The sequence below is a fragment of the Scomber japonicus genome, chromosome 23 (assembly GCF_027409825.1).
Source record: "Scomber japonicus isolate fScoJap1 chromosome 23, fScoJap1.pri, whole genome shotgun sequence".
Classification (NCBI taxonomy): Eukaryota; Metazoa; Chordata; class Actinopteri; order Scombriformes; family Scombridae; genus Scomber; species Scomber japonicus.
This window is the reverse complement of record NC_070600.1, coordinates 20,234,401-20,261,449: the sequence shown is the minus strand read 5'-3', so window position 1 is coordinate 20,261,449 and position 27,049 is coordinate 20,234,401. Positions and strand designations below refer to the sequence as shown.

Below are 27,049 nucleotides of genomic sequence, written 5' to 3'. Positions count from 1 at the left end.
TATATTTATATATATTATCAGTTTGGGAGATTTGTGAGGATGTTTAAAAAAGCAACTAATGTGATAAAAAGCTGCTGTCGTTACATAAACTGCGGACTGTAAGTGACACTACTTCAGCGTAATGTCTTTGGCACACGGGTTTTTAAATATATTCAACACGTCCATCAGTTCTGAAAATGAGACTTTTAGGTTATTTTAACTATTTTCACACTGTAGAAGAAGTCTAACGCCTCTTTATGTGTGGTTTTTATCTTCTTTTTTAAAAATATGATCTGTGATCCAAATAAATCCTTTACAAGATGAGAGAGAGAGAGAGAGAGAGAGAGAGAGGGAGTGAGAGAGAAAGGGAGAGAGAGAGAAAGAGAGAGAGTGAGAGAGTGAAAGTGAGAGAGAGAGAGAGGGAGAGAGAGAGAAAGGGAGAGAGAGAGAAAGAGAGAGAGTGAGAGAGTGAAAGTGAGAGAGAGAGAGAGGGAGAGAGGGGGGGAGAGAGAGAGGGAGAGAGAGGGAGAGAGAGAGAGAGTGAGTGAGAGAGTGAAAGTGAGAGAGAGAGGGAGGGAGAGAGAGAGAAAAAGAGAGAGAGAGAGATTATACACTCCTGAAAGCAGGGATGTAAGTGTAACAGAGAGAGAGAGGGAGAGGGGGAGAGAGAGAGAGAGAGAGAGAGAGAGAGAGAGAGAGAGAGAGAGAGAGAGGGAGAGAGAGAGAGAGAGAGAGAGAGAGAGAGAGAGAGAGAGAGAGAGAGAGAGACGTCATGTGTGTTTTTTTCGGCTGGTCAAAGTGCACTTGCATCCTGAACCGTTATACTGTACAATCAATCACTCAAATCCATCAATCAGTACAACCAATAAATAGAATATGAATAAATAAATACAAATAAATATTTTTGACCATTAAAACATTGTTTTTTTTTTTGTTGTATCTCTCCACTGCGGTGCTTTTTGTGAAGCTGAAGCAGTTCACTCCTGGTGTGGTTTCGTCTCGATTTATCTCCTAAATCCAGACTCTGTTCATTTTCTGGTTTTAAACTTTTGTTTCTTTACACTTTTCTCTCTCTCTCGGCGTCGAGTGTGTGTGCAGGGTCCAGAGAGACAGAGAGAATGAGCGAGTGTGTGTGTGAATGTGTGTGTGTGTGTGTGTGTGGGTGATTCAGACAGCCGTTTCCAAGTCCTCGTGGGTGGCTGATTTTTGTTGTTGGGTGTTCAGGTAGGCGCTCAGCTCAGAGTCTCCGTCCGCTAGCTGCACCGCCGTCTTCCCCTGTTGGACACACATACACACACACACACACACACACACAAACACACACACACACACACACACACACAAAATGAACCCATTAGCCACAAATTACACAGTTCAAATGAGACACATCCTCCACATTTCCAGGTTTATATTTATATTCTTAGGCTCCACTGGAATATAAATTGTGAGGCAACTTTTTTATTTTATTTTTTGGTGAGGGGGGGGGCGGGGGATTATTTCGTGTCATCATCCTTTCCTGTTTTTGTCCTCCTCTGCTTTGTTGAATACCTTGCAGCATCAACAATGACTTGCAGGACTTCCTCAATGTCTAAATCTCCTTGAGGACTTCCTACTATCTACTTATTTACAGTCATGCTAAGCTAACTGCTAAGCTAACTGAGCTCTGGTCCAGCTGTATGTTTAAATGGGACGTATTGTGCACAATTTTAGGTTTATATTAATATTCTGGGGCTCTACTGGGATATATTTGCATGATTTATAGTTATTTTATTTATCTTACAATTGTCTTTTATGCAGCCCCTCAGTCAGTTCAGCTTTGTCTGAAAAAGGATGTTTTAGCTCCTTTCTCTCCTGATGAGCCCTCTGGTTAACTTCTGCATACTCTGCCAGTAGTAGCAGGATTCTTACTCATTTCTTGCTCTTCACTCAAAATGTCAACTTCCGTATATGTTGGAGCCCAAATCAGAAGCCGAAATATGTTAATGAACATCAACAACAAAGGAGCAACAGACCAGCTACAAATGTACAATCTGTAAAACAAGATGACATCCCCTCTCTTCAGACTCTTGATTTGAATAAGGGAAAAACTCCCTTAAGAAAATCCCCTTAAAATTAGGTCAGTTCAATGAGGAAGGAAGGAGAGGAAAGTTTAAAAACTGAGCTTTCAGAGCTGGTTGAAGTCTGACTTCTTTTTTCCATGTCACTTTAATTGTCATTCTTATGCAGGTACATGAAAACGAAACACTTTAAAAAGGGGAACAGTGCAATAATTAACATTCAATTTGTCAGTTAAAATAAGACACTATATAAATAATAAAAATAATATTCCATAAATAGTTAATAAATAAATGCTAAATTAGTTTTAAATTTAAGAAATGAAGTGCATAGTGCATAGTGGAGGGGACAGACAGCCAGTGATTGTTGTGATTATTGTTGTATTTTCTTAAACAGTTTTGGAGCATTACCCATGTTTAATGTAGATATCCGACATTATAGCAATATAAAAATAACAGAAAATGACAAAAAGCAGAATAAATACATATAACATCGAGGATATAAGAGCTGTATTGATCTACTGGACAAAAAAACAGAACAAATATCTGTCAAAATGTCAAACTATTGCTTTAGATGGAGTCGGGGTCACACAACTTAATTTTGATAACTGTTTTCGTCCTTCATGTTTTTGTCCTCCTCTGCTTTACCTTGCAGCATCAAGAAAGATTTACAGAACTTCCTCATTGTCTAAATCTCCTTGAGGACTTCCTACTAGCTACTTATTTACAGTCATGCTAAGCTAACTGCTAAGCTAACTGAGCTCTGGTCCAGCTACATGTTTAAACGGGATGTATCGTGCACATTTTCAGGTTTATATTTATATTCTGAGGATCTATTGGAATATATTTGCATGATTTATAATTAAAAACTCCTTATTTATCTCATGCTGGCTCTTTATGCAGCCTGCCTTATTGTCTTGTTATTTTATTTTTTTATTTTGTGTGCATGCATGAACTGTTTTGGGGTTTTTTTTTTGTCTTTCTTTTTAACCCTGCATGGTTGGTTTTGATAAGATGTGCCACCCCATGTGAAGATGCATTGAGCATTTTTCTTAACTGGAGTCATCGTACATATCCTTCCTGTTTTCCCATTTCTCTGCTTTGTCAAATTCGTGGAAACACCTTGGAAAGATTTGTGGTTTTACTGTGTATTTATATTCTGAGGCTCTACTGGAATATCTGAATAGCCTGAGTTCCAGTTAAAAACTCCTTAATTATCTCATACTGGCTCTTTATGCAGCACGTCAGTTCATACTTATTAAATACATTTGTGCATGTTTGAGCCCAAATCTGATGAACACAGAACAATGTGAGCAACAAAGGCTGCAGAAAAGACGATGAATCAGACGCCATCACAAAGAGGAAGTAGAACACGTGTGTGTGAGTGTGTTTTTACTTGCTCCTCTCATCTACATTATATCAAAATATAATCAAATTTATTCAGTTTTTAACCATTTGGACAGTTTATAAGGAAGTGAAGAGGCAGAGGAAATGGGGAGAGATCGAGACATGACATGCAACACAGGTCTCCGAGTCGAACCAGGGGCATTTCCAGTTATGTGACTTGGCTCATGATTGCTATTATTATAAGTTATTAATGATCTCTGTGTTGTCCTGATGGTTTAATGAGTCTAAAATGAACATAATGTCAGAAAATTGTGTCTAAATTCATGTAGAAGAGCAACACATGAGGTGACACTTGTTGCTTTTTTAAAAACTATGAAGTGCTGCCTTCTTTCCGGACTTCCACCTGGAGAGTACCTACATGTATGAAAGTTATTTGTGGTTTAAATCCAGCCTGACTCTCTCTACTCTATATTTCCTCTCACACTGTAACAAGCAAATACATACAAAAATGCCCCTCCGGCGTGACATGCAACATATATCTCCAGTCAGAGTCGGGTCAGGGGCATTCCAGTCACGTGACTTGTGCTGTAAACTCTGTGCTGCTCGTAAATGTAGTTTTCTATCTGCAACAGCTCTGAAATATATATATGCATCCTAAGTAAGTAAGTAAGTAAGTAAAGCGGCTCATGCTCAATGTCCTATAGTTCATTAATGGTGTCTGTGTTGTCCTGATGGTTTAAGATGAACGTAATGACTGACAGTTGTGTCTAAATTCATGTAGAAGACGGACACACGAGGTGACTTTATGATTACTGTTTTTTAAACTATGAAGTGTCGCCTTCTTTCTTGACTTTCTTCTGGAGATAACAATCATGTAAGAAAGTTGTTTGTGGTTTAAATCCAGCCTGCCTGAAATCAGCCCCAACTGTGAACATTATTAAATCCAGGTTAAAAACATTTCTCTTCTCCTGTGCTTATGATTGAGCTCTTTATTTTAAAGCACTTTACATTTTAATCTTTCATTTGCAGTCTCTGTCCTTTTAATGATTTTAAAGCTAATCATTATTTTATGCTGCAATCTTATATTTAATGCTCTATTCTAGCATTTTATTTCTCTCTTTCTATTTTTCTGTACTTTGTTTTTATTATGGGGGTGTGGGGGGGGGGGGGTTAATTGTATGTTTTAATTGTTCTCAAATTACATGTTTTTCTGTTTTATGTAAAGCACATTGAGTTGCCATTGCGTATGAAATGCACTATATAAATAAAACTGCCTTGCCTCTCTCTACTCTACATTTCCAAATGCCCTCCAGCATTAAAAATCATGACTTTTATTCAGTCGTTGAGCGTTTTCATTCATGTTTAATAGACAGTAGATAGTGAAGTGAAGAGACACATGTGTAACACAAGTCTCCAGTCAGAGTCAGGTCAATGGCATTTGAGTCATGTGACTCTGTGCTGCTCCTAAATGTGGTTTTCTATCTACAACAACATCTACATCATATTATGGGATGCCCTGATGGTTATGGGGGAATAATGTGTCAGCGATTACCTGGAAGTTGGTTTAATCGAGTGACGCCCTGACCTCTACCAGCAACCGACACGCTATGTTTCTTCTGAGGAGCTCCTACTTCCTACTTATTTATGATTCATTGCTCATCATACATGATCTGACTCTTACCCTCCTCGTCAAAAAGCTAATTGTTGTTTTAAGCTTCAGAATAGACGATGAATCAGACGCCATCACAAAGAGCAAGTAGAAAACTCCTTTTTACTTGGAAACAAGAACTTGCTCCTCTCGTCTACATTATATGAAAATATAATCTATTTTATTCAGTTTTTAACCATTTGGATAGTTGATAGGGAAGTGAAGAGGCAGAGGAAATGGGGAGAGATGGAGACGTGACATATAACACAGGTCGAACCAGGTGCATTCCAGTTATGTGACTTGGCTCATGATTGCTATGGTTTAATGGGTCTAAGGTGAACGTAATGGATTGTAAATGAAAATTGTGTCCAAATTCATGTAGAAGACCAACACACGAGGTGACACTTGTTGCTTTTTAAAAAAAACTATGTGTCGTTTTTTAACTAAGTGTCGCCTCGTTTAAATCCAGCCTGACTCTCTCTGCTCTACATTTCCTCTCGCTATGTTACAAAAAATTAAATGCAAAAATGTCCCTCCAGCAACAGAGTCAGTCCAGTCAGAGTGAGATCAGGGGGCATTCCAGTCATGTGACTTGCTGTAAACTCTGTGCTGCTCCTCCATTTAGTTTTCTATCTACAACAGCACTGATATATGTTCCTATAAATATACATATAAATGCTAAGTAAGTGACTTTTTCCCCCCGAAGCACCTCATGATGGCTATCATTATAGATCTTTAATGGTTTATGGGTTGTCCTGCTGGTTTACGGGGCCTAAGATGAATAACGATTCTTTTTGCTTTTTTTTTTTAGAAACTATGACACCTGACTTTCTTTTGGAGAGTACAGACAGTCATGAAAGAAAGTTGTTTGTGGTTTAAATGAAGCCTGTAAATGCAAAAATGTCCCCAAACGACTTTAAGTAATGATCTTGAACACTTTCTTCTTTTTCACAGAATAATGAGTAATGACAAACTTGTGGTCCACCAAAGAAAACCTTTCCATTTTCGGTTTTAGGAGCTGTCGGTGATATAATTCCCGGGAAAGCAAGAATTCCCAAGCTGTGCATGGTCCAGACACGTAATGTCTTACCATCAGATGGCCTTACTGGAAATGGATGTGTCAGTGATTACCTGGAAGTTGGGTTTATCGAGTGACGCCCCGGCCTCCACCAGCAAACGACACACGCTGTGTTTCTTCTCTGAGGCAGCTTTGTGCAAGGCAGTGTCCCCTCTGCATGCACACACACAGAAACATAATGGAGATCAGATAAGCTGCGTGAACATTGACCACACAAAAACAGAAAGGAAGTTGGCATTAAAAAGTTAAACCTCGTACTTCTCTCTGTCGGCTAAATCCAGAAGCACTTTGGAGCCTGAGGAGAAAAAACAGCATAAAACACTTTAATACTCAAATTTAAATTAAAGTATGGAGGTGTGGACATTTTTAAATCCAAGTTAAAAATCATTTCTCTTTTCATGTGCTAATGATTGGGCTCTTTTAAAGCACTTTTCATTTGCACTGTTCTTTTTATATATTCAAATTTAAAGCAAATCCTTATTTTATGCTGCACTCTCATAGTTTAGGCTCTATGTTATTCTTTCTATCTTTATATTCTGGATTTCGTTGGGGTTTTTTTAGATGATAGATGTGTGAATGTTTGTGCAAGCGTGTTATAATAATAACTAAAACTGAAACCACAAATGCATGAAATAACAACACATTACTGTCTGATTTCCTTTATGAAAAACAACATGCTTGCTTTAGCACTTTAAACGGATACACCTGCAGCTCTTCAGTCTGTCTTTTTCTTATAGAAATTTTCTGTCACACTTTTCTACACGCTTCACAAAGCAATTATTGTCACTATCAGTGTCCTTATTGTCCAGTGGTGATGGTGGTGTCCTCTTGTTGTGATCTATAATCTGTCCATTTCTCCCATTTTTCCTGAAATTGTGTCTCTTGTAATCGTAGTTTATGTGTACATTTTTCCATTACAAATATTTCTTCTTATTATTATTGCTTTTTTACTTGCTGATAGCAGAACTCATCCTCTTTTTGTATAATATATCTTGTGTCAAATTTCCCAAATAAAGTATCTTACAAGATTTGGATATCTCATATGCTATCATTTTTCTTAAACTCCGCCATATTTTATCCCAGTATCCTATTATCTTTTGGCAAGACCAGAAAATATGCATATGGGCTACATCCATGTGTCTACATAGCCTCCAACATGGTTCAGTTTCATTCCTAATGTTTGGAGATATAAAAAATCTGACGATATTTTTCCAATTGAATTCTGTCTTTTGTATTTCTGGCAGAGTGACTGCTCTGTTTATTGAGGAAACATCCAACAAACACACCAGTCTGGTTAATTTGTTGACAGCAGGATGGAAAAACTGAGTGCTTTCCCTCTCAATATCACCACATACACCAGGACTGTCATCTTATAATAACAACTTTAAACATGGTTGAAGTTTCACGGTAACAAAATGTGATTTATTGATGTATCACTCACATATCTCCACATGCTCACCCTGTTGCAGTATGTAGCTGACCACCTCTGTGTGTCCGTTGTGTGCGGCTTTATGCAACGCCGAACAACCTCCAGAGTCTCTGACCAGCAAGCTGACGCCTCGACGCACACACTCCGACATCTGGAGATAGACACACACACACACACACACACACAAACAAACAATCAAATATTTAAATTGAACTGAAGTTGCATTATGAAAGCAGAGAAAGTAAAGAGGAAGCTTTTATTAATCACTCCGGGGTTGCTAAAGGTTAAAACAGAAGCAGGAGTGTTTATATGACTAATACTTTACTTATTGAGTCTTCTCTAAGTTTTATTGTGGGGTTTCACTGACGACACACCTTTAAATTAATCACCATGGTGACCGTGATGTTTTTGTTCGAGCTCATATTTCCTCTTTTACTAAAACTCTATTCCCTTACTTCCCTTCAGAAATGATTTTCAGTGAAAGACGTGCTTCGTATTTGATTTTTCATATTTGATTTTTTAGAGCTAAGATATTAAGAGGAGGCTGCTGTTTCCCTACATTGTTCCCTAACATGTTTTTGTACTTTATTATGACCTCTGCTCCGTGCTGTTTGATGTGAAATGAGTAATAATGACAGGAAATACACTGTATACACTACTATAAACTTAAAACCCTGCCTCGTATCACAATGAACACTTCCTTTAATGTAGTCATTTCAGCTTCTACTAGGGCTGCATAAACGATGATTTGAAATTGATAACTTACTTTAATGACTAATAGATTCTTGCTTAGTCTAACCAATAGTCAACAATAAAAGGAAATAATGAATACGAAGCATTTTTTGTTGATAAATTACTAAAACAATGACTCAAATATCAAAACTGTGAATTATTTGTCTCTCAATAAAAGCTAAATTAAAAGTTAATTGCTCAATTATTACTCCTTTCTTTCATTTTAGTGCATTATTTAGTTTTTAGTTGACCTCATGCTTCCCCTACAGAAATGTTGATGTGAACCTGTGCTTGGAGCAGTAGCTATGGTAACTTCCTCCTACTAACAGGAATAATAATAATAATACTAATGATACTACTCGGTAACTGGAAAACTGTTGACTGTAAATTAAACTTGTTGTTATTCTCAGTGATTCCCTTTCTGTATGCTTTGTGACTGACATATTATTATCTTATCATCTTGACTAATGAAGTTGAAACATGGTGCAGAAATGTGACGTTACTCTGCAGCTAAAACCTTTCAGACGTCATGTCATATCATGCATTCAACAGATTTGATTGGTTGATTGATTTGGCTGAATCGCTGTGGCTTCATATCGGATGGTGAACCAGATTTGCATGTTTTGTGAAGGTAAGATCAAACTTGCTCATTGGACTGAAGCAGACAGAGACAGGTCAAACTAGTTATAATAACACGTTCCTCTACAGTGTGCGTGCATCAGTACTTTACCATAGAAAGATCCCCGCAACTGGCAGCTGTTAGCAGAGCTGTGAACACACACATAAACACATTCATCATGGGAGTTTCACATACATAGTCTGCCTCATGACATGGTTTCTAAACTTTATTTTTCATTATCTTCCAGTGAAAATTAAGAATATCCAAGATGACTGACAGTGAATAATGGAAGATGCTGGTCATTGTTTCTCAGAAGTGTCTCAGTCAAACTTTCTGTTTCACTTTCGAACTGAAGGTACAGTACATGTACAGTCAGGTTGACCTTTAGTTTATTTCCTTGTGGAAGAATATTTGTGCTCATAATCTCTGGAGTCATCAAACTAAGATCAATAGCACATCTAAAAGTACCTAATGAGAAGAATGACCAACTAGAATTACCAGTGTTTGTCACATGTGTACCTTAATATGTGTGTATTTAGCATTTATACTGCACACAAGAGTTTATGAGTGACTGATAGGGAGGGAGAGGTTGCAGAAAAGATCAAATGTTTTATATTTGACTCGTCTACAAAGCAAATCTCTGGTAAGTGAGTAGCTGTATAGGTCAAGATAAACACTGTGCTACTTCCTTGTTTTTTGTAATAGTGACTCATATGTGTTTCTTATCTGCATGTTACATAAGTGTTTTATCAGCAGATTTTAGAAAGCAAAGTTGTTTACAAGCCTCTACTGCTCTCTGTAAAATGAACTTTAAATATGAGATAACTTTCATTATGCTTTGGAAAAAGTACAAGACATTTAAATTTGTTGAATCAGACACAAAACACTGGAAAACTGGAAAACCACATTATACTGTTAATCTGAAAGCGTGTCGTGCATACCATACAGTGACTCTGCAATTATCGCTAGAGGGCAGTTCACACGTTCAGAACGAGAGGACAAACATGTCAGGACATGTTAGAATGAGGCACGTGGCTTTATTAGACTTGGAGAGTCCCAAAAATTACACTGACTGATAACTGGAACAAGACCAAAGCAAAGGCCTTCCTTTCCTTTGGTCTTGTTCCAGTGTAAGTTATTATTATTATGTAATTTTTGGGACACCTTTGTTATGGCCTTCAAAAAATCCGATTGCAACAACTGCAAGACCCTCAATGTTTATATTATATTGAGATAGTGTAAACACACGTAGGCACACACACCCACACAAACACACACAGGCAGGCACACACACCCACACAAACACAAACACGAACACACACACACACACACACACACACGCAGGCAGGCACACACACACACACAAACACAAACGCACACACACACACACACACACACACGCAGGCAGGCACACACACACACACAAACACACACACACACACATACACACCCACACACACATACACACACACACACACACACACACACACACTACTACTGCAAGCTGCTTTTGACCTCACATCTAGAAAACCTTCAACCTGCTGATTGTTGTGTTTAAATGTTGCAGAAATCAGGATATTTCTTCACACATAAAACTGCAGCTTTGACCACAAAGATGATGACGACGATGAAGAAATATCTTTCTGGAAGGAATGGAAGTTTACAGTTTCACTCTCTAATAAAGTGACGGCAACGCCCCAAACTACAGCTGCAGCTGCAAACAAGTGTTTATGCATTTTTAAATGTGTTTATGTGTGTGTGTGTGTTGGTTATACCTTGTTCCTCAGGTGTCAATGGAGCACTGAAAATAGAAATTAAAGAAGGAATTAATGCATGAATGAATGGCTTATGTAGTAAAACTTTATCTTGCAATGATTATTCTTCATTATGTATTGATTATTAATGATTTACTGATTGAGTGGCTCGTTTATTAACTTAAAAAAAGATTGAAAAATGCTGATCACAAGGTCTCACAGCCTGCAGTGATATTTTCAAATAGCTTGTTTTGTCCAAAATAACACTCCAAAAACAAAAGATATTAAATTTACAACACTTTAATTCATCATCTGATCATTATATAATAAATGTAAACCACACACATGTAATATATGTAGTATTTATATAATACAGAAACACAAAGACTGGAGCACGCTGATTGAATTGCAGCCTGTCAACACGAGTCCATGTGTTCATGTTTATCTCTGTGTGTGTTTATCAGGTATCTGTCATATGTGTGCGCGTGTGTGTGTGTGTGTGTGTGTGTGTGTGTGTGTGCGTGTGTGTGCGGACATACCCAGCAGCAGGTTCCACCACCAGATCGGGCATCCCCGTGGACGGCACCTGGCTCACCACAGGTCCCTCGTGGTCCAGGATAAACACCTCGTCTTGACAAATTTCTGTTACGAAGTGCAGGTGCTCCTACACACACACACACACACACACACACACACACACACACACACACACACACACACACACACACATAAAAGAGGCAGATATAAGTATTTACATACTAACAGAGGTAGAGCAGACATTTCACTCATAATAATATAATATAATATAATATAATATAATATAATATAGAAAGAATCAGTTTCCATGTGTCTGAACTACTGCTTGTTTTTAATTCAAGCAACAATAAATTCAGTAAGGTTTTACCTGAGCTTTGTCGATGCGATAGAAGCGATCAGCTGACGTGGCTGTAGAGCAGAGACATGCGTGTTTAGAAATACATGAGAAATGTCTCCGTTTTATATCAACTATGAGACCTAGAAAGCTCCTCAGTGAGGTGGAGTGATGATAAAGAGGCAGATGTGGATGATGTGGAGACTGAAAAGTAATAAAACCTCATAAACATACTAAGATTTATTTTAAAGCTCTGTCTTTAAAGGATCTAAAAATATATACTTCTGCAGAATGCTTTTTCATATATATTCTTTTTCACTGTAATAAAAACATGAAATTAGATTAATTTCTGCGTATATTCAAAAAGTATGATTTCTATTGAGGAGATACTGTAAAAACATTATTCAAACCTGTATTAGCGTCTGCTTTTGTTACTTATCTTAATGAAAATATTATCTTTACTTTCTTGTATTTAGCGCTTTGCTTTTCATTGTTTCATTGTTTCACTCACAGTCTAAGAAGCTCCAGTTGGGAGAGAGTCTGCTGGATGAGCTGGACCTCGGGATGCCTCTGCTCTCATCCTGAACACAAACAGCCTTTCATTACACAACATGATCAACTAAATGTACAAAAAACAGGTTAAAACAAGAATTATCAGAAGAAAGAGAAAGTAAAAGAGAGAAATTAGGACACAGGCAAAAAAAGACAAATGTATTTTTGTTGATTTTTTTGTAGCTGCTTTCGTACAATTAATAACAAGACAGACAATCAAGACATTGAGTGTTTAGCATCATAGTGTTAAACTTATTTTCTAATGTGTCAACATGGGTGTCAGTCCATTGCACTTTTCTTCCTTTTTATGAGAGAACTCTTCATTTAATATGTGGATATATATATTTATCACCATTGTATGCTTTAAGAAACTACTGTACCAACACACTTAAAAAATATAATAGCTACCATATAATAATCCTGCTGCTTTTCTAGTATTTTTTCTGACATATTCAGGGGTTAAAAAGTCCTTTCAGGCATAATGAATAGTCTCATCAAGAAATTATAATTATGTAATGTATAATTATGTATATTAGAGACCACCTAAAAGTCAAAATATACCTGATAGTGCACTCTGAGGCCAGTAGATGGCGCCTGGTGTAAATCCTAAGCAAAGCACAGCAGACAGGTTTCAAGGTTAACAAACAGCCAAAGCATGTTAAACTCTGTTAGTGAACGTTTCCAACATGAGACACGCAGCTAGAGCAACGGCTGTGCATACTTCACATCTATAAATAAACACAGTAAGAAAACCACGCTGCACGATTCATGAAATAATGATGTTGTAGAGGGAAGAAACAGGAGATTGTGATTATGAAAATGAAGATGAAGATGAAGACTTGCCTCTTGTAATCTGTCGATGTAGAGTCTGCATGTCTCCAGGTCACAGTCTCCCCTCACCACAACAATGCCTACTGGGATAGCTGGAAAAGACATAAAACACACATTTAATACTGTAATATATGAATAAAATGAAGTTTATATACTTTGATTTAATAGGAGGAACACACACACACACACACACACACACACACACACACACAGAGCCTTACAGATGTCTCTTAGTTGTTCCTTGTCGTACTGCAGTCTGTCGTACTCCTGCAGGCTGATCCGATTAACTCGCAGACGGAGACGATCTGGTACTGCGTGAGGACTGGAAGAGAAAAATACACAAACACAGACACACATATGCATGTACGTGCGCGCGCACACACACACACACACACACACACACACACACACACACACACAGACACAGACACACACAAAGAGACACAGTACAGACAATGATACAACGATAAGGACACACAATACATACGTGCACACACACACATACACACACATACAGAAGTCACAAAGAGAATCACAACTTCTCAAGTCATCTCATTAAACTCATCGCCTGTCTCTCCACACTTCCATTTAGAAGTTTTATAACCTTAAAATCTAACATTTCTAAGAACTGGAGGTTTTAAAAGTGGTGGTCAGCAGCTTTTATTTTGAAGGCTGGATAAAGACCTCTGCTGCCCTCTTCTGGCACGACTCTCTGATTCTTTGAGTTTGAGGCGTGTCAACATTGTTAAGTCAATGTTTGTGGGAAATGCTCCCTTCAACACAGATGGAGGTGGATAAAGACAGAGTATTGACTTAAAAAACATGGCGGGCCTCCTGGTAGGCCACTGGTTAAGATGCAGGATGCAAACAAGGCATAAAATGGCCCAAAAATACAACAAAACATTAAAAAACATGATGTCTGACAAGCAAAAAGCACAATGAAAAAATGCTGCTTTAAAGCTTAAAACCTTTAAACCTTACCTGTAAAGGAACTAAAAAGGGTTTAAAATTAAAGTTAAATGCCACTTTTATTCTTCTCAAGCAAAGTTGATGCAAAATGATGAAAACAGCTTTTCGAGGGAGGGGGGGGGGGGGGAAGGAGAGGGGCGTGGACATCAAGAGAGAGCAAAGGGTCGGTGCAGGGTTTAAATAAAAGCACAGTTCAGGGGGTAAAAGTTAAAGGTAAAGGGACTACAGCGGGAAATACACCAAGACGAGAGGCAGAAGCACATCGAGAAGTGGAAAGGCTTCAGCATGCTGCCGTGCTCTCTCTCTCTCTCTCTCTCTCTCTTTCTTTCTCTCTCTCTCTCTCTTTCTTTCTCTCTCTTCATGTATGACTCATACAAAACATGAAAACACTCACATTCAACACAATACGACTCAACTAGAGTGTGACCAATATGTGTTTTCACAACCAAAACTAATGATATGAATATTTTTTGCAGTTGTAGGCGTTCCTCTTATATTGATTACAGTTTAGATTTGATGCTTTAGATGTCATATTTGACTAAAATAGAAACTGATTTACAGAGAAAATGAGAAATGAATCATCTGAACTTTTCATTTCATTTCTAATAAATTGGTCAATTTCTTTTTTTTTTTTTTTTTAAAGATTTTGTTGGCATAGACGCCTTTATTAATCAGTAGATTGACAGGAAACATGGGAGAGAGAGGGGGGGTGACATGCAGCAAAGGACCTCCGATCGGGATTCGAACCGGGGTCAGCTGCGTATATGGCATGCGCTCTAACCACTCGACCACCTGCGCGCCATAAATTGGTCAATTTCAACCAATAACATCTAAAATACATCTAAAAAACCCATCTAAATAGTCAAATCAGAAGTACTAAAGGCATTTTTCAATTATTCAATTAGTCCACTGATTGAAAAATGATTACATTTTTTTTGATAATTTAACATTACTTATAGTATAAAGCAAAAATAGCAAAAACGTGTTGCATCCAGCTCATTAAATGTGAGAATTTGCCACTTTTCTCTGTTTTATTTGATAGTAAATTGAATATATTTGGAAACAAGACATTAGAAATATATAATAAATAAACATATATATATATATAATATAACATAAATATATCTGATAATGGCAGACATAATCTTTAAAAAGCTGTATAATGTGAACTCTGTCATGACAAAGAACATTATATACTTCAATATATTAGGATAAAATACACTTAATTAAACATTATTTTCTTTCCTTTAATCAAACTGAATTGTATTGATCATATTAGAGTGTAAAAACATTGTCTAGGTTCAATAAAAGGATAATAAATAAGAAAGGGTTAAATATTGGTCCAACTCTGAACAAACAGTGACACGACAGCACTGACTCATTCACACAGACTCATACGAACGGTGACAGAGGGCTGAGGTACTTACACAGAGAAGGAGTCGGGGGGAGCAGAGAGGCGGCGCAGATCAGCTGCACACACCTTCTGAATACTACGGCCGCACACACACACGCAGAAGAGAGGAGGAACGGATGGCAGAGAGAGAGAGAGAGAGAGAGAGAGAGAGAGAGAGAGAGAGAGAGAGAGAGAGAGAGAGAGAGAGAGAGAGAGAGAGAGAGGAAATAAGAGAAGAGAGAAGAGGAAAAGTGAGGAGAGAAGAAATAAGAGAGGAGAGGAAATGAGAGAAGAGAGGAGGAAAGAAGAGAGGAAACAGGAGAGAAGAGGAAAAGTGAGGAGAGAGGAGGAGAGAAGAGAGGAAAAAGGAGAAGAGATGACATAAGAGAGGAGAGAAGAGGAGAGGAAACAGGAGAGGAGACGAGAGGTAAGAAGAGGAGAGGAGACGAGAGAAGAAAGGAGAGAGGAAGAGAGGAGAGGAGACGAGATGAAATCAGAGTAGAGAAATCAGGAGGAGAAAGGAGGACAGAGAAAACAGAGAAGAGGAAACAAGAAGGGAGAGGAAGATGGGAGGTAATTAGAGTAGAGAAAAAGAGAAAAACAAGACAAATAGATTAGGAGGAGTCAGGGAGAGAAGAAAAGGAGAGGGAGAGAGATATTAGGAGGAGAGGAGGTGAGAAAAAGACAAAATTAAATAAGAGAAGAAGACAAGGAAAAGAGAAGAGATGAGATTAGGAGAAAAAAAAGGGAGAGGAAAGGAAAAGAGAAAGAAGAGAAGGCGAGGTTAGGAGGAGGAGAGAGGAGAGAGGGAGATGAGAAAGAATAAAGGCAGGAGAAGTCGGGAGAGGAGTTAAAACAGGGAAACAAGAGGAGGTCAAGGTAAACAAAATAGAAATAAATAATAAATAATTAAATAGATTACAAATGTGTTATTGGGAGGAGGAGGAGGAGGAGGAGGAGGAGGGTGAATGAAAAAGGGAGCATAGAAAAAAAAGAGGAGGAGGAGGAGGAGGAGGGACAGACGGAGAAAAGCCCAGAGGTAAGTGGACAGACATTGATAAGCACAGTAGCATCAAGCAAAGACACTAATTACTGCAGCTACAGCGACTAATACATGTCTCTTTTTATTCCTCTCTCTCTCTCTCTCACACACACACACACACACTTTTATTTTTATAGTAGCTTTTAAACAGTTAAAAATAGACTCACACACATATACACACACACACACACAAATTTATATACATGACTTATTAGTGCTGCAGGAATGGAGGAGAGTTAGTATCTGCATCTCTTCCAGATATATAAGCTTATTTAATCTGACTTTTTATATACAGCAGCATCCCTGAATAGCGATCAATAGACTCAATAGATTATTAATTCTTCTCAGCTGATAGATAATTAATACACGTTCCCCTCCTCCTGGTTGTGTGTTGTTGTTTTTTTGGTGAGATGATGAAGAAGGAGAGTAGATGTGGAACAATAAAGAAAGAGGAGTGAATGTCAGCTCCCACTAAAACAGATTGTATGACTCACTCAGTGCAACCCGGGCTTTTACAACGCTGCTGGCCTACTTCCTCAGTCTCTCTCTCTCTCTCTCTCTCTCTCTCTCGTGTGTGTGTGTGTGTGTGTGTGTGTGTGCGTGTTGAAGTGACTCACTCGTTAAGCAGGGGCACAGAGGTGCGTCTCTTGCTCTTCTGGACCATGTTGGCCTGATTTCGAAGGGAGATGCGGAGAGTGGAGGGAGACAGTCGACAAGGCTCGCCGTCCACCTGTGAGACAAAAGCGTTACCGTGGCAATGAAACAGACAAATCTTGCATATTTCCTGGTGTATATTTTATAATCTGGGGCTCTGTTGGCTTATCTTTGTTTGATTTAAAATAAAAAAAGCTCCTTATTTATCTTATACTGATCATTTATGCAGCTCCTCAGTTCAGCCTCTGTCTGTAACAGGCTGTTTCAAGATTTCACTCATTTTTCGTGTTCTTTACTCAACATTAAAACTTCTAAGAACAAATGTAATGACTTTTAAGAACTTTATAAAACCTCTGTAAGGAAAAAAAAATCATTCTTGAGACAGTTTAAAAATCTGAATCAAAGACATTTGAATACATCTGTACATGTTCGAGCTCGAATCTGATCATAAAATATGCAAGTGGACTATGTGAGCAACCTTAGCAACAACCTTAGCAACAAAGACTACAGAACGGACGGCCATATGTGGGCATGTTTGACGTCTTCATGAGGAGGGAGAGAGCGACTCAAACCCTGGATTTTGACTTGCAGGCAGTATTTTACATGAACTTTAACCATGTTTAACATCCAGTATACTAGGATTAAAATAACAGAAAGTCACAGAAGGTATGAACTCTGTCAGTGAGTCTTGCTTTACCTCAGCTTTGGGTAGTTTCACATATTTTAGAAGCAGAGCTGAGGCAGCGACGACTCAATTATTTATTCATTTATCCTCCTTTAGCAGTGGCCTCTTTCCTTTTCACAAAAAGTGCAAGTGATCGACCACTGAAGCTTGAAGGTAAATTTCTGACCTCAAAAATATCTGTCCACTTTACTCGGTATATCCGTAGCTTTCAGACACATCTTACTGCCTTCATCAGCTCCCTCGGCTCTCAACCAACATCAATACTTCTGTCCCATGATAGCAATAACTAAACCGTATGAACAGACTGAGCCCACTGATTGAAGGCCATGATATGACTAAAAGTTACAAAATACTGAATATTTTTACATCTTATCTTCATACCTAGTTACCAAAGATGAAAAATAGCTGCAATTTGTGAACAGGCAAATTATTTTAAGCCATGAATGTGCCACAAAATAAATAAAATAAGGTCAGTATTTTGATATTTGAGCTTATCCTGGAGTTTATACCTTTATTAATATATCTAAATATATATTAACATACTGCTTCAATGATTTTAAGGGTGAAAGGCAACAAGATTCATGAATATATTAATTGGTGTGAGCTTAATTCTGTCATTTTCCCTTTATTGATGAATCCAAACATGTGGATTTAGAGTCAATTCTCCTCCCAAATCTATCCTAAATCTTCTTTATAAAAACACAAATTCTGTAGTTAATAAATGCTCTATTCATTTGGTTTTGTAGGTCAGTGGGTGTGAGAGTGTGTGTGTGTGTGTGTGTGTGTGCTCACCTGAACAGGTACAGTCTTGAACGTGGTAAGAACGACCTCCCTGCATTGGTGCAGCCTCTCCCCGTGACCGCCAACCTGCAGCGCCGCCTGGTGGACAGGAGGAGAAGTGTAACAGCACTACAAATACACCACTCTGCTCCCTTTTTTCTTTTTTCTTTTTTAATGCCAGTTCTTTATGTTGATTGTGTTTATTTTAAATGTCGTTGTTTCTCTCACCAGTGAGGCCATAGTGAAGCCGATAACTTCGATGCAGCCGTCGTCATGGCGCTGAGGTTCAAAGTCCCGGTGGTCGCCTGTGTTTCCCCACGGCATGGTGCCAGCACAGTACCTACACACAGACACACAGACACACAGACACACACACACACACACACACAGTAACAAACATAAAGAGTTGGGTATTTAAAGATATCCAACATCTGGTTCTCTACAACATCTGGAGCTGATATCAGGTAACATCCAACATCGTGATGGAGATTCTTCCCTAAACACAGACAGTGAATTTATTATTTTAATGTCTGACCAGAGGAATATTGTGAGAGGATTAAACTCTTTCTCCTAAAACGGCTTCAAGTTTTCAGAGTGCAAAACCAAAATTAGACGTCTTGTGTTTCGCTCTAAGCAGCTACTGTACTAACCCACTTTGAGGAATTTAATTAGCCGGGCGTTCACTAGAAAGTTTTAGTGTTTCTAGCTTTTTCCACTCTGATGGGAATACTCTACATAATTATAATTAGGTGGCATTTGTGGGACATTAAAGTGATCAAAGTTAAAAATGCTTTATATATTATATATATTATATCAGCAGTATCTGATGTATCTCTAATGTAAATAAAGCCCTTTAATGTAACTTTATATGTGCTGTATCCAGGAAGACTATCCAGCACCTGCTCATTATGAATTATTTCTTATTATTCAAGCTCCTTTTCACTAATGTGCCTTTTAACCTTCGTGCCGTCCTCCCGGGTCAAATTGACTCTGTCTGTTTTGACTGTTCCTTCTTCCTTCCTTCCTTCTCCCCTTCTTTCCTCCCCATTACCTTCCTTCTTTCCTCTGCCCTTCTTTCCTTCCCTCCTTCCTTCTGTCCTTCCTTCCTCCCTCCCTCCTTCCTTCTCCCCTTCTTTCCTCCCCATTACCTTCCTTCTTTCCTCTGCCCTTCTTTCCTTCCCTCCTTCCTTCCTTCCTTTCCTTCCTTCTTCCCTCCTTTCCTTTCTTCCCTCCTTCTTTCCTTCCTTTCTTCCTTCCTTCCTTCCTTCCTTACTCCCTCCTTTCCTTCCTTCTTCCTCCCTTCCTTCCTCCCTCCTTTCCTTCCTTCTTCCTCCCTTCCATCCTTCTTCCTTCCTTCCATCCTTTCCTTCCTTCTTCCTCCCTCCCTTCCTTGACTCGAGGACAACAGGAGGGTTAAAAAAATAAAATAATAAAAAGTATAGCACAGTAACATTTGGCTTTGTATGTACACCTACCTGGGAATGTTTAGAAACACAATGCACTGGAATTTTAACTCCTGGATCTTAGGAGTCAGATCTGTACCATCGCACTGGGAAAAGAAAGAGAGAAAAGGAAGAAACTGTGAGTTACAGAGAGTCATTTAAGCTGTACTGTATGATCAGGACCGGTGGCTTATTAAATAGACCTGTGTGGTTTGCTGACACACCTGAACATGAGTGATTATAATCCACTGTTTAAAATAAACTGTAACTAATGTGAGTGAATGTACGACAAAGCAGCAGATTTTCACTCTCAGATCCTTTCCTCGGTTTTACAAGTCTGTCCCAGCTTCACTCTCACTTCTCACTTTTGAGTCCCATTTTCAGTGTGTTTTCGCTCTTGGTCTTAAGCCTGTTTTCATGTGGAGGGATGTGTGTGTGTGTGTGCGTGTGTGTGAGTGGGGTGTTAGAAAGTGATTGATACACTTCAAGGCTCACTCTGCTGTCTCGCAGCAACAGGAAAAAATGGAAAACTGTGTCGACTAGAGAAAGAAGGAGAATAAGGAGCCATTTTCTGAGCAGAGATAATGTTTCAGGGTTAGGGTTATTTACTGAAATGTCTGCTCACTCTCATCAAAGAGTAAGTTGTGATATTCTTTACGGCTTTTCACACTCATTTGATCCTATTACTAACAAGTATTGTCTCATCTCTTATTCCTCTTATTGCTAGAGCTCCACTGTTGTCCAAAAAACTAATAAAAAACACATCAGTGAGCCACACCACTGCACTGGTTGGACATGTTGCTTCATTACAATGAGCACAGCTGCTGTAAATACACCAAATATGCAGCCAACAAATGCATGGGTTCCTCTGTTTGCTAAAAACTACAGAGCCCAGCTGTTTTTAGGAGGCATTCTTTAAATAAAAGTATAAATTTGTCGTCAATTCTCTAAACATTGACTTGCTAAAACAGGCAGGGCGTCGGCTTCAGTGCCACAGACAGGAAGGGGAAGTTGAAACATACTGAGAAATGGAGTAATGCATTGCAAAAAAAATCTGGGTTTTTTGACACTTGATATTTCAGATTTGAGGAAATTCATGATTCAAAAAACTAAATAATTAACTTTAACATCCCAATTAACTCCCACATATGCAATATAATAATGCTGTGCTTGGTCCGAGCAGGGAGGTCAAAGGTCAGGGTCAGAGTGTTATCTGTGGCGCTGACAGTGGTACAATGTCTTGCCGAAGGACACTAGCAGCTGAAAGACGGGCTTTTTAATCACCAGGCTGACCTGCCGCCCAGACATGTCGACATGGAAAACGATACAGAGTGAGAGAGAGAGAGAGAGAGAGAGAGAGAGAGAGAGAGAGAGAGAGAGAGAGAGAGAGAGAGAGAGAGAGAGAGAGAGAGAGAGAGAGTGAGAGAGAGAGAGAGAGAGAGAGAGAGAGAGAGAGAGAGAGAGAGGAGAGAGAGAGAGAGAGAGAGAGAGAGAGAGAGTGTGTTTGTGTTAACACTCACCACCACTCTGACGTGCTTGGACAAATCCCTGGAGCTTCTCTGGAGGAAATCGGAGAATGCAGCCTGCACACACACACACACACACACACACACACACACACACACACACACACACACACACACACACACACACACACACACGAACAGAGAAAAGGACCCAATCAAACCATTACACTTCATTACATTTCCCTCATTAAAAAGTGATAACCCTCCCCCCTCCCCCACCTAAATGCTTCCTCTTTTAACTCCCACCTATATTGTCTTCCTTCCATCTACCATCTATATCTGTAACTACAGCGTCCAATAATAATTCTCCAAGTCTAAAACTGGAAGCTGGAACAATAGCGAGTGTAAACATTTCTAATTAAAGCTTGTCAAACTGCTTCTGTGCTACTATTATACTAAAAATAATGATTAATACTACAGAAGTGCAACATATAAGGTCAAAATATTTCATGGTCTGAGACGGTTTGTTATTTGCTTTAAAATCACCAGTAAATGCAAAGAAATGTGGTTTTGAGACTTCCTGCTTCCTCCTTAGTTATTAGTTCCTCTCTCTTCTTTTTATCTGTGTTTTCTAAGCTTGAGTTCTGTGTCTTAAAACTCATTTTACTCTATTTTGTCTGCTCCTTCAACAATGCAGATTTACTCTTGCCTTCATCCTTTTGAAACACTCGACAGTACATGAGTGTATATCTGTGTGTTTTATGAGAACAGACAGTGAAAGAAGAAAGAGAGAAAAGGAGAAGTTTCAAGTCTTTGCGTGTGAGTGTGTGAAAGTCAAACTGGTTTCTATACTAAAACTCATCATTACTATAAAAGTGCAAAATATTAGCTGCTGGTATTTACTGTCTGATAGTCTGACACTAATAGGGTTTGCTTTAAAATCACAGTAATGCAAAGAAATATTGTATTAGTGTAGGAGCCAAAATATGTTTTGTTTATGTTTATATTTGCTTCAGCTGCATGTATTGCGTCACATGCATTGATTGACACATGGGTGTTGTTTCCCCTTATTTGACCTGTTCACTTGGGTGGTGGCGGGAGTTTGGGACAAAGGGAGTTAGTAGAGCTCCGATATTTTCTGTTGACCATCACCATCGTCTTTCATCACTTTATTCTCACAGTCGGATCACATCAGGGTTTTTATATGTTTGTGGATCAGCTGCTTGTCAGTCCTTTTTGATTTTTTCATTCAAATAAACTGCAGTAAAAAAACGTCATATGGACTTCTTATGATTTTGTGGACATGTCACAGATAAGAGCCTACTAGTCTCTCAGCGGCCTTTCAGAAAAGTAGTTGCAACACATAGTGAGATATCAGACTTTCTCCATCTTTCTCTGTTATTAGCTCTTTAATCTTCTTTTTTATCTATATTTTCTGTCCTTGATTTCTGTTTCTTAAAGCTCCTTCTACTCCTCCTGTCTGCTCCCTGCTTCCCTCCTTCACATAATATAGATTTACTCTCCGTCTGTGTGTTTTATGAAGACAGACAGAGAGAGATGAAAGAGAGAGGGAAAGAGAAGTTTGATGTTTGGGCTGCATGAATCTTTGCATGTGTGTGTGAAAATGTCTGTGTGTGTGTGTTTGTGTGTGTGTGTGTGTGTGTGTGTGTGTGTGTGTGTGTGTGGTGAAATGGGACGCTCACTCCTGCATAGAACATCTTGTTGCGGAAGCGACTGTTAAACTTTTCTGGGTTGGCCTCTGCAAAGAAGACACAATCAGACAGACGGAGAAAAAGAACGAGAATACATTAAATATCTTGCAAAGACAACTGGAAAAATAAATAAATAAAAAAATACAGGGAGACAGAAACTCATTTATGCATGCATGACTGGACAAGTTGTGCATCTAAATGTGTGTCATTTTTAATATTTTATCTTATTCTCCTCGTCTTTCTGTTACGGCCGCCGTGCATTAACTGGAAGGAGGTGAACTTCATGGGGTATAAATAGAGCTAATATGAGTTGAAATGTGGAGAGAAAGACACTAAAATAGATCTCACTGACCTCTGGACTCGTGGAACTCCAGGGTGACGTGGGCGTCGAAGCCCAGGCTGAAGTAGTTGTTGAACACATTCAGGAGGCAGCTGAGGCCACAAGAGGAAATATATTAAAAGTGAGTGTGCTTGTAGAAATATTATATAACATTTTTTTTTTTAAACGTAGAACAGCAACGGCAAACACAGCTCATGTCCTGGTTACATTTCTTAACTTCCTAATGTACATCCATGAAACCTGACAGCTCGTATTCAAATGTACATGTTCTGTAGACACGAGAAAAACATCTGCACAAATACACGAGAATCCTTTTTATGTTCAGTGTTTTTGGTACTTTAGCTTGAGTTACATTCTGCTATGAGTTACGTAAGCTATGTGAAAAGTTTTGAAGTATTGTTAGACCCCCCCCCCCCCCCGCCGATGTAATTAAAGTTCACATGCACGCAAACATCGGTCTGACTTCTGACCTTCTGAGTGCCTTCCACCGGTTGGACGGCACTTTTCTCCACCAGGAGGTTCCACCTGTCCAGCTGCACCACCGAGCCGTCCTCCACGTGACACAGAACCTTGGACACCGGCTCGTCTGTGTAACCCTGCGGGGAGAGAGAGAGAGAGAGAGAGAGAGAGAGAGAGAGAGAGAGAGAGAGAGAGAGAGAGAGAGGGAATGAACACGAGGAGAAGATAAAGAATTTGGATTATAAAACATACATGCAGTCAAATTAAAGGGTTAGGCTTTTTTACATTTTTATTATAATCAAAGAATCTCATGTATAGAGCCACACTGACATGAATTCATCTTCTTACAAGCCTGATATATCTTATTCCTCTGTGCTGTAATTTGCTTATAAATAATAATAATATAAAAATAATTAACAGTGATCCCATTTCCAGCTCTATAGAGTAGTTGTGTATCAGGTTGATGCCACTGAGCATGTGTGGGAGGGAGAACAGTATGTATGTAGCTTGTTGTGCTCCATATAACAACCTCTTGACTTTGCTCTGAAGGTCTTTTAGAGATTAACAATGTAGTACAAAGTGAAGATTATAGATTAGTCTTTGGGGCTGATTATAGACAAATGAACATGACCAAACTCTTTATAATGAAGGAACATGTCATTTAGGGCAGTGGCGTGCCTCGTTTATGTGCTTTTAATGTGTTTTTGGACAGAAGAATTAGATATATATCATACGGAAGTGTATTGCATTCACTTGAATAAAAATTTTAAAAATCCGTTTTTTCTGACTATTTTTTTCCCTGTTTTTTGGTGTACAGAAAAAAAAATATTGCAGATTTCATATATTACAGAATGTATGTGGAGGTAATTTTTTTTTTCATCATTATTTTTGTATCACATATAGTGAATGAATGTAAACACATAAAAAATAGGGCAAAAGTCTTTATTAAAATGAATCTTAATTATTATTCTATCATATTCTAGGATGGTGAAGGGATGGTTGGATGTTGTCTGTCTATCTAAATGATGGCCTATATACTGTTTGCTCTCTCTGTCCATTGAAGCACCAAGGTCTCTCCCTCCTCCTTATGTACTCGATAACAAGAGCTCAACACACACACTTAAGAGAGGGAGAGAGAGAGAGAGAGAGAGAGAGAGAGAGAGAGAGAGAGAGAGAGAGAGAGAGAGAGAGAGAGAGAGAGAGAGAGAGAGAGAGAGAGAGAGAGAGAGAGAGAGAGAGAGAGAGAGAGAGAGAGAGAGAGAGAGAGAGATAGGGAGAGAGAGAAAGAGGAGAATCAAGAGCGAGAGCACGTAATGACCGGCTTTCAGTGAGTGGTCATTGAGGCTGCTTTGCTGACACAATAACCACTTAAAGTGAAAAGAAAGCTGAGAGCACGCCACAAACACATGAATAAATGAGCTGATTTTATGGTTAACACACACACACACACACACACACACACACACACACACACACACACACACTCACAAACACCTCACTCCTCTCTTTATCATTATCTGTCTCTTTCCTGCCATCAATCCATGTCTCCACCCCCCCCTCGTTCTGTCCTCTGTTACTATTTTCGCAGCTTTTTATTTTCTTTTCCCTCTTGACAGGGTCAGGAAATCAGGACCACACACACACACACACACACACACACACACACACACACACACAGACACACACACACACACACACACACACACACACACACACACTCTTGAGGAAACAACAATGTGATGATAGTAGCGCTCATCAGCAGGGCCTCTTCTGTGAGGTGCTCAAAAACACACACACACACACACACACACACACACACACACACAGCATGTCACGGGGACATTCACACTCACACAGAGGCGGGGCAGGACAGGAGCCAGGACAGGTGGAGCGGCTCAGTAAGTAACACGAGTGAGTGTCAGAGAGAAGAAGAGAAAGGTAACGGCGAAGGTGAAGGTAAAGGTGAAGAGAGTGAGAGGCAAAGGAAGAGAAAAGGAAAAGGGAAGAATAAAAGGAAAGAAAAAGGACAAAAACAACAGAGGCAAAAGAAGATAAGAAAACCTGCAGGCAGAAATACGGAACAATAGAAAGGACAAAACGGACACACTGCTAATTACACACACTGAAGATATGCATTCACTCAGCTCTGTAATTATTCAAAGCATCTACGAGTCCTCTGTATCAGGAGGGTTTTTAATGCTGTACTTCTGGAATAAAACATAATTAATGTATCTTCAGCCCATCATTCACCACAGTGCTTATATACCGGCAATAACTGCTAGTAAAATATAGCATGCAGGTGTAAATGCAGTCTGTACAGCATGACCACATTCATAAGAAATGCACTTTTATTTTGAAATAAACAACCTAATATGAAAGATAAATGAAGTAATAAACTATTAACCAACATTTCAGTCTACCTAAATATTACGGCTGGGCCAAAAAAAATCGATTTTTATATTAATCTGCAAAGAAATGTTGCATCATAATGAGATATCAGACTTTCTCCATCTTTCTCCATGCAGTTATTAGCTCTTTAATCTTCTTTTTCATCTGTATTTCCTGTCCTTGATTTCTGTGTCTTAAAGCTCCTTCTACTCCTCCTGTCTGCTCCCTGCTTCCCTCCTTCACATAATATAAACATTTATTTATTTAATTTTTTTTTTTGATAAGATGTTGGCGGATGAGAATGATTTTTGTGAGGGCAGGTGCACAGTTTTAAAATAAATCTCACAAACTGATGTGATGTGTGTATTGTGTTTTTTATAAATATGACTTATGATGTATTATCAAGTGTTTGGTTCAACCTGTTCTTGTTTAAGGAAAGAAAATCACAATCATTGAAATATAAAATCGCAATACTTGTTTAATCAGAATCGTAATTTAAATCGAATCAGGACCCAAAAATCGTTATTAGAGAATCAAATCGGCACAAAAGCATATCGGCCCAGCCCTAATTAATATTTGAGTATTCCTATGAGAGTCTTTGTGTGAAGCTCAGACTCATAACAACACAGCAGATGAATCTTTAATATAAATCCTGTAATATTCAATTTAAAAATGTCCCTTAGAAAATTAAATGAACCCACTTAATGTCACGCTTATGATAACATGATGAAGAGGATGATGCAGATATCTTCAGTGATGTTAAATTATTTATATTATGTGATTCAATTTAAAATACCAAGGCAAACATTTGATTTAAGTTCTTTT

At 38.7% G+C, this 27,049-nt stretch overlaps 1 protein-coding gene across 1 annotated transcript in view; it reads right to left on the bottom strand.

Moving 5' to 3' along the window:
- Positions 1-732: 732 nt before the first annotated feature.
- dgki (diacylglycerol kinase, iota) overlaps positions 733-27,049 on the bottom strand; it is an 86,185-nt gene continuing 59,868 nt past the window's right edge. The window contains exons 14-33 of the mRNA XM_053314177.1: positions 23,843-23,973; positions 23,390-23,463; positions 23,029-23,084; positions 21,380-21,442; positions 19,893-19,966; positions 18,646-18,757; positions 18,430-18,516; positions 16,916-17,028; positions 13,116-13,216; positions 12,907-12,986; positions 12,625-12,669; positions 12,023-12,092; positions 11,545-11,585; positions 11,180-11,304; positions 10,662-10,687; positions 8,998-9,035; positions 7,566-7,686; positions 6,365-6,401; positions 6,160-6,259; positions 733-1,254 (exon numbers count right to left, since the gene is read on the bottom strand). Of these exons, the coding sequence (XP_053170152.1) occupies positions 1,147-1,254; positions 6,160-6,259; positions 6,365-6,401; positions 7,566-7,686; positions 8,998-9,035; positions 10,662-10,687; positions 11,180-11,304; positions 11,545-11,585; positions 12,023-12,092; positions 12,625-12,669; positions 12,907-12,986; positions 13,116-13,216; positions 16,916-17,028; positions 18,430-18,516; positions 18,646-18,757; positions 19,893-19,966; positions 21,380-21,442; positions 23,029-23,084; positions 23,390-23,463; positions 23,843-23,973 (1,602 nt within the window). The 3' untranslated portion in view covers positions 733-1,146. The remainder of the gene's footprint in view (positions 1,255-6,159; positions 6,260-6,364; positions 6,402-7,565; positions 7,687-8,997; positions 9,036-10,661; positions 10,688-11,179; positions 11,305-11,544; positions 11,586-12,022; positions 12,093-12,624; positions 12,670-12,906; positions 12,987-13,115; positions 13,217-16,915; positions 17,029-18,429; positions 18,517-18,645; positions 18,758-19,892; positions 19,967-21,379; positions 21,443-23,028; positions 23,085-23,389; positions 23,464-23,842; positions 23,974-27,049) is intronic.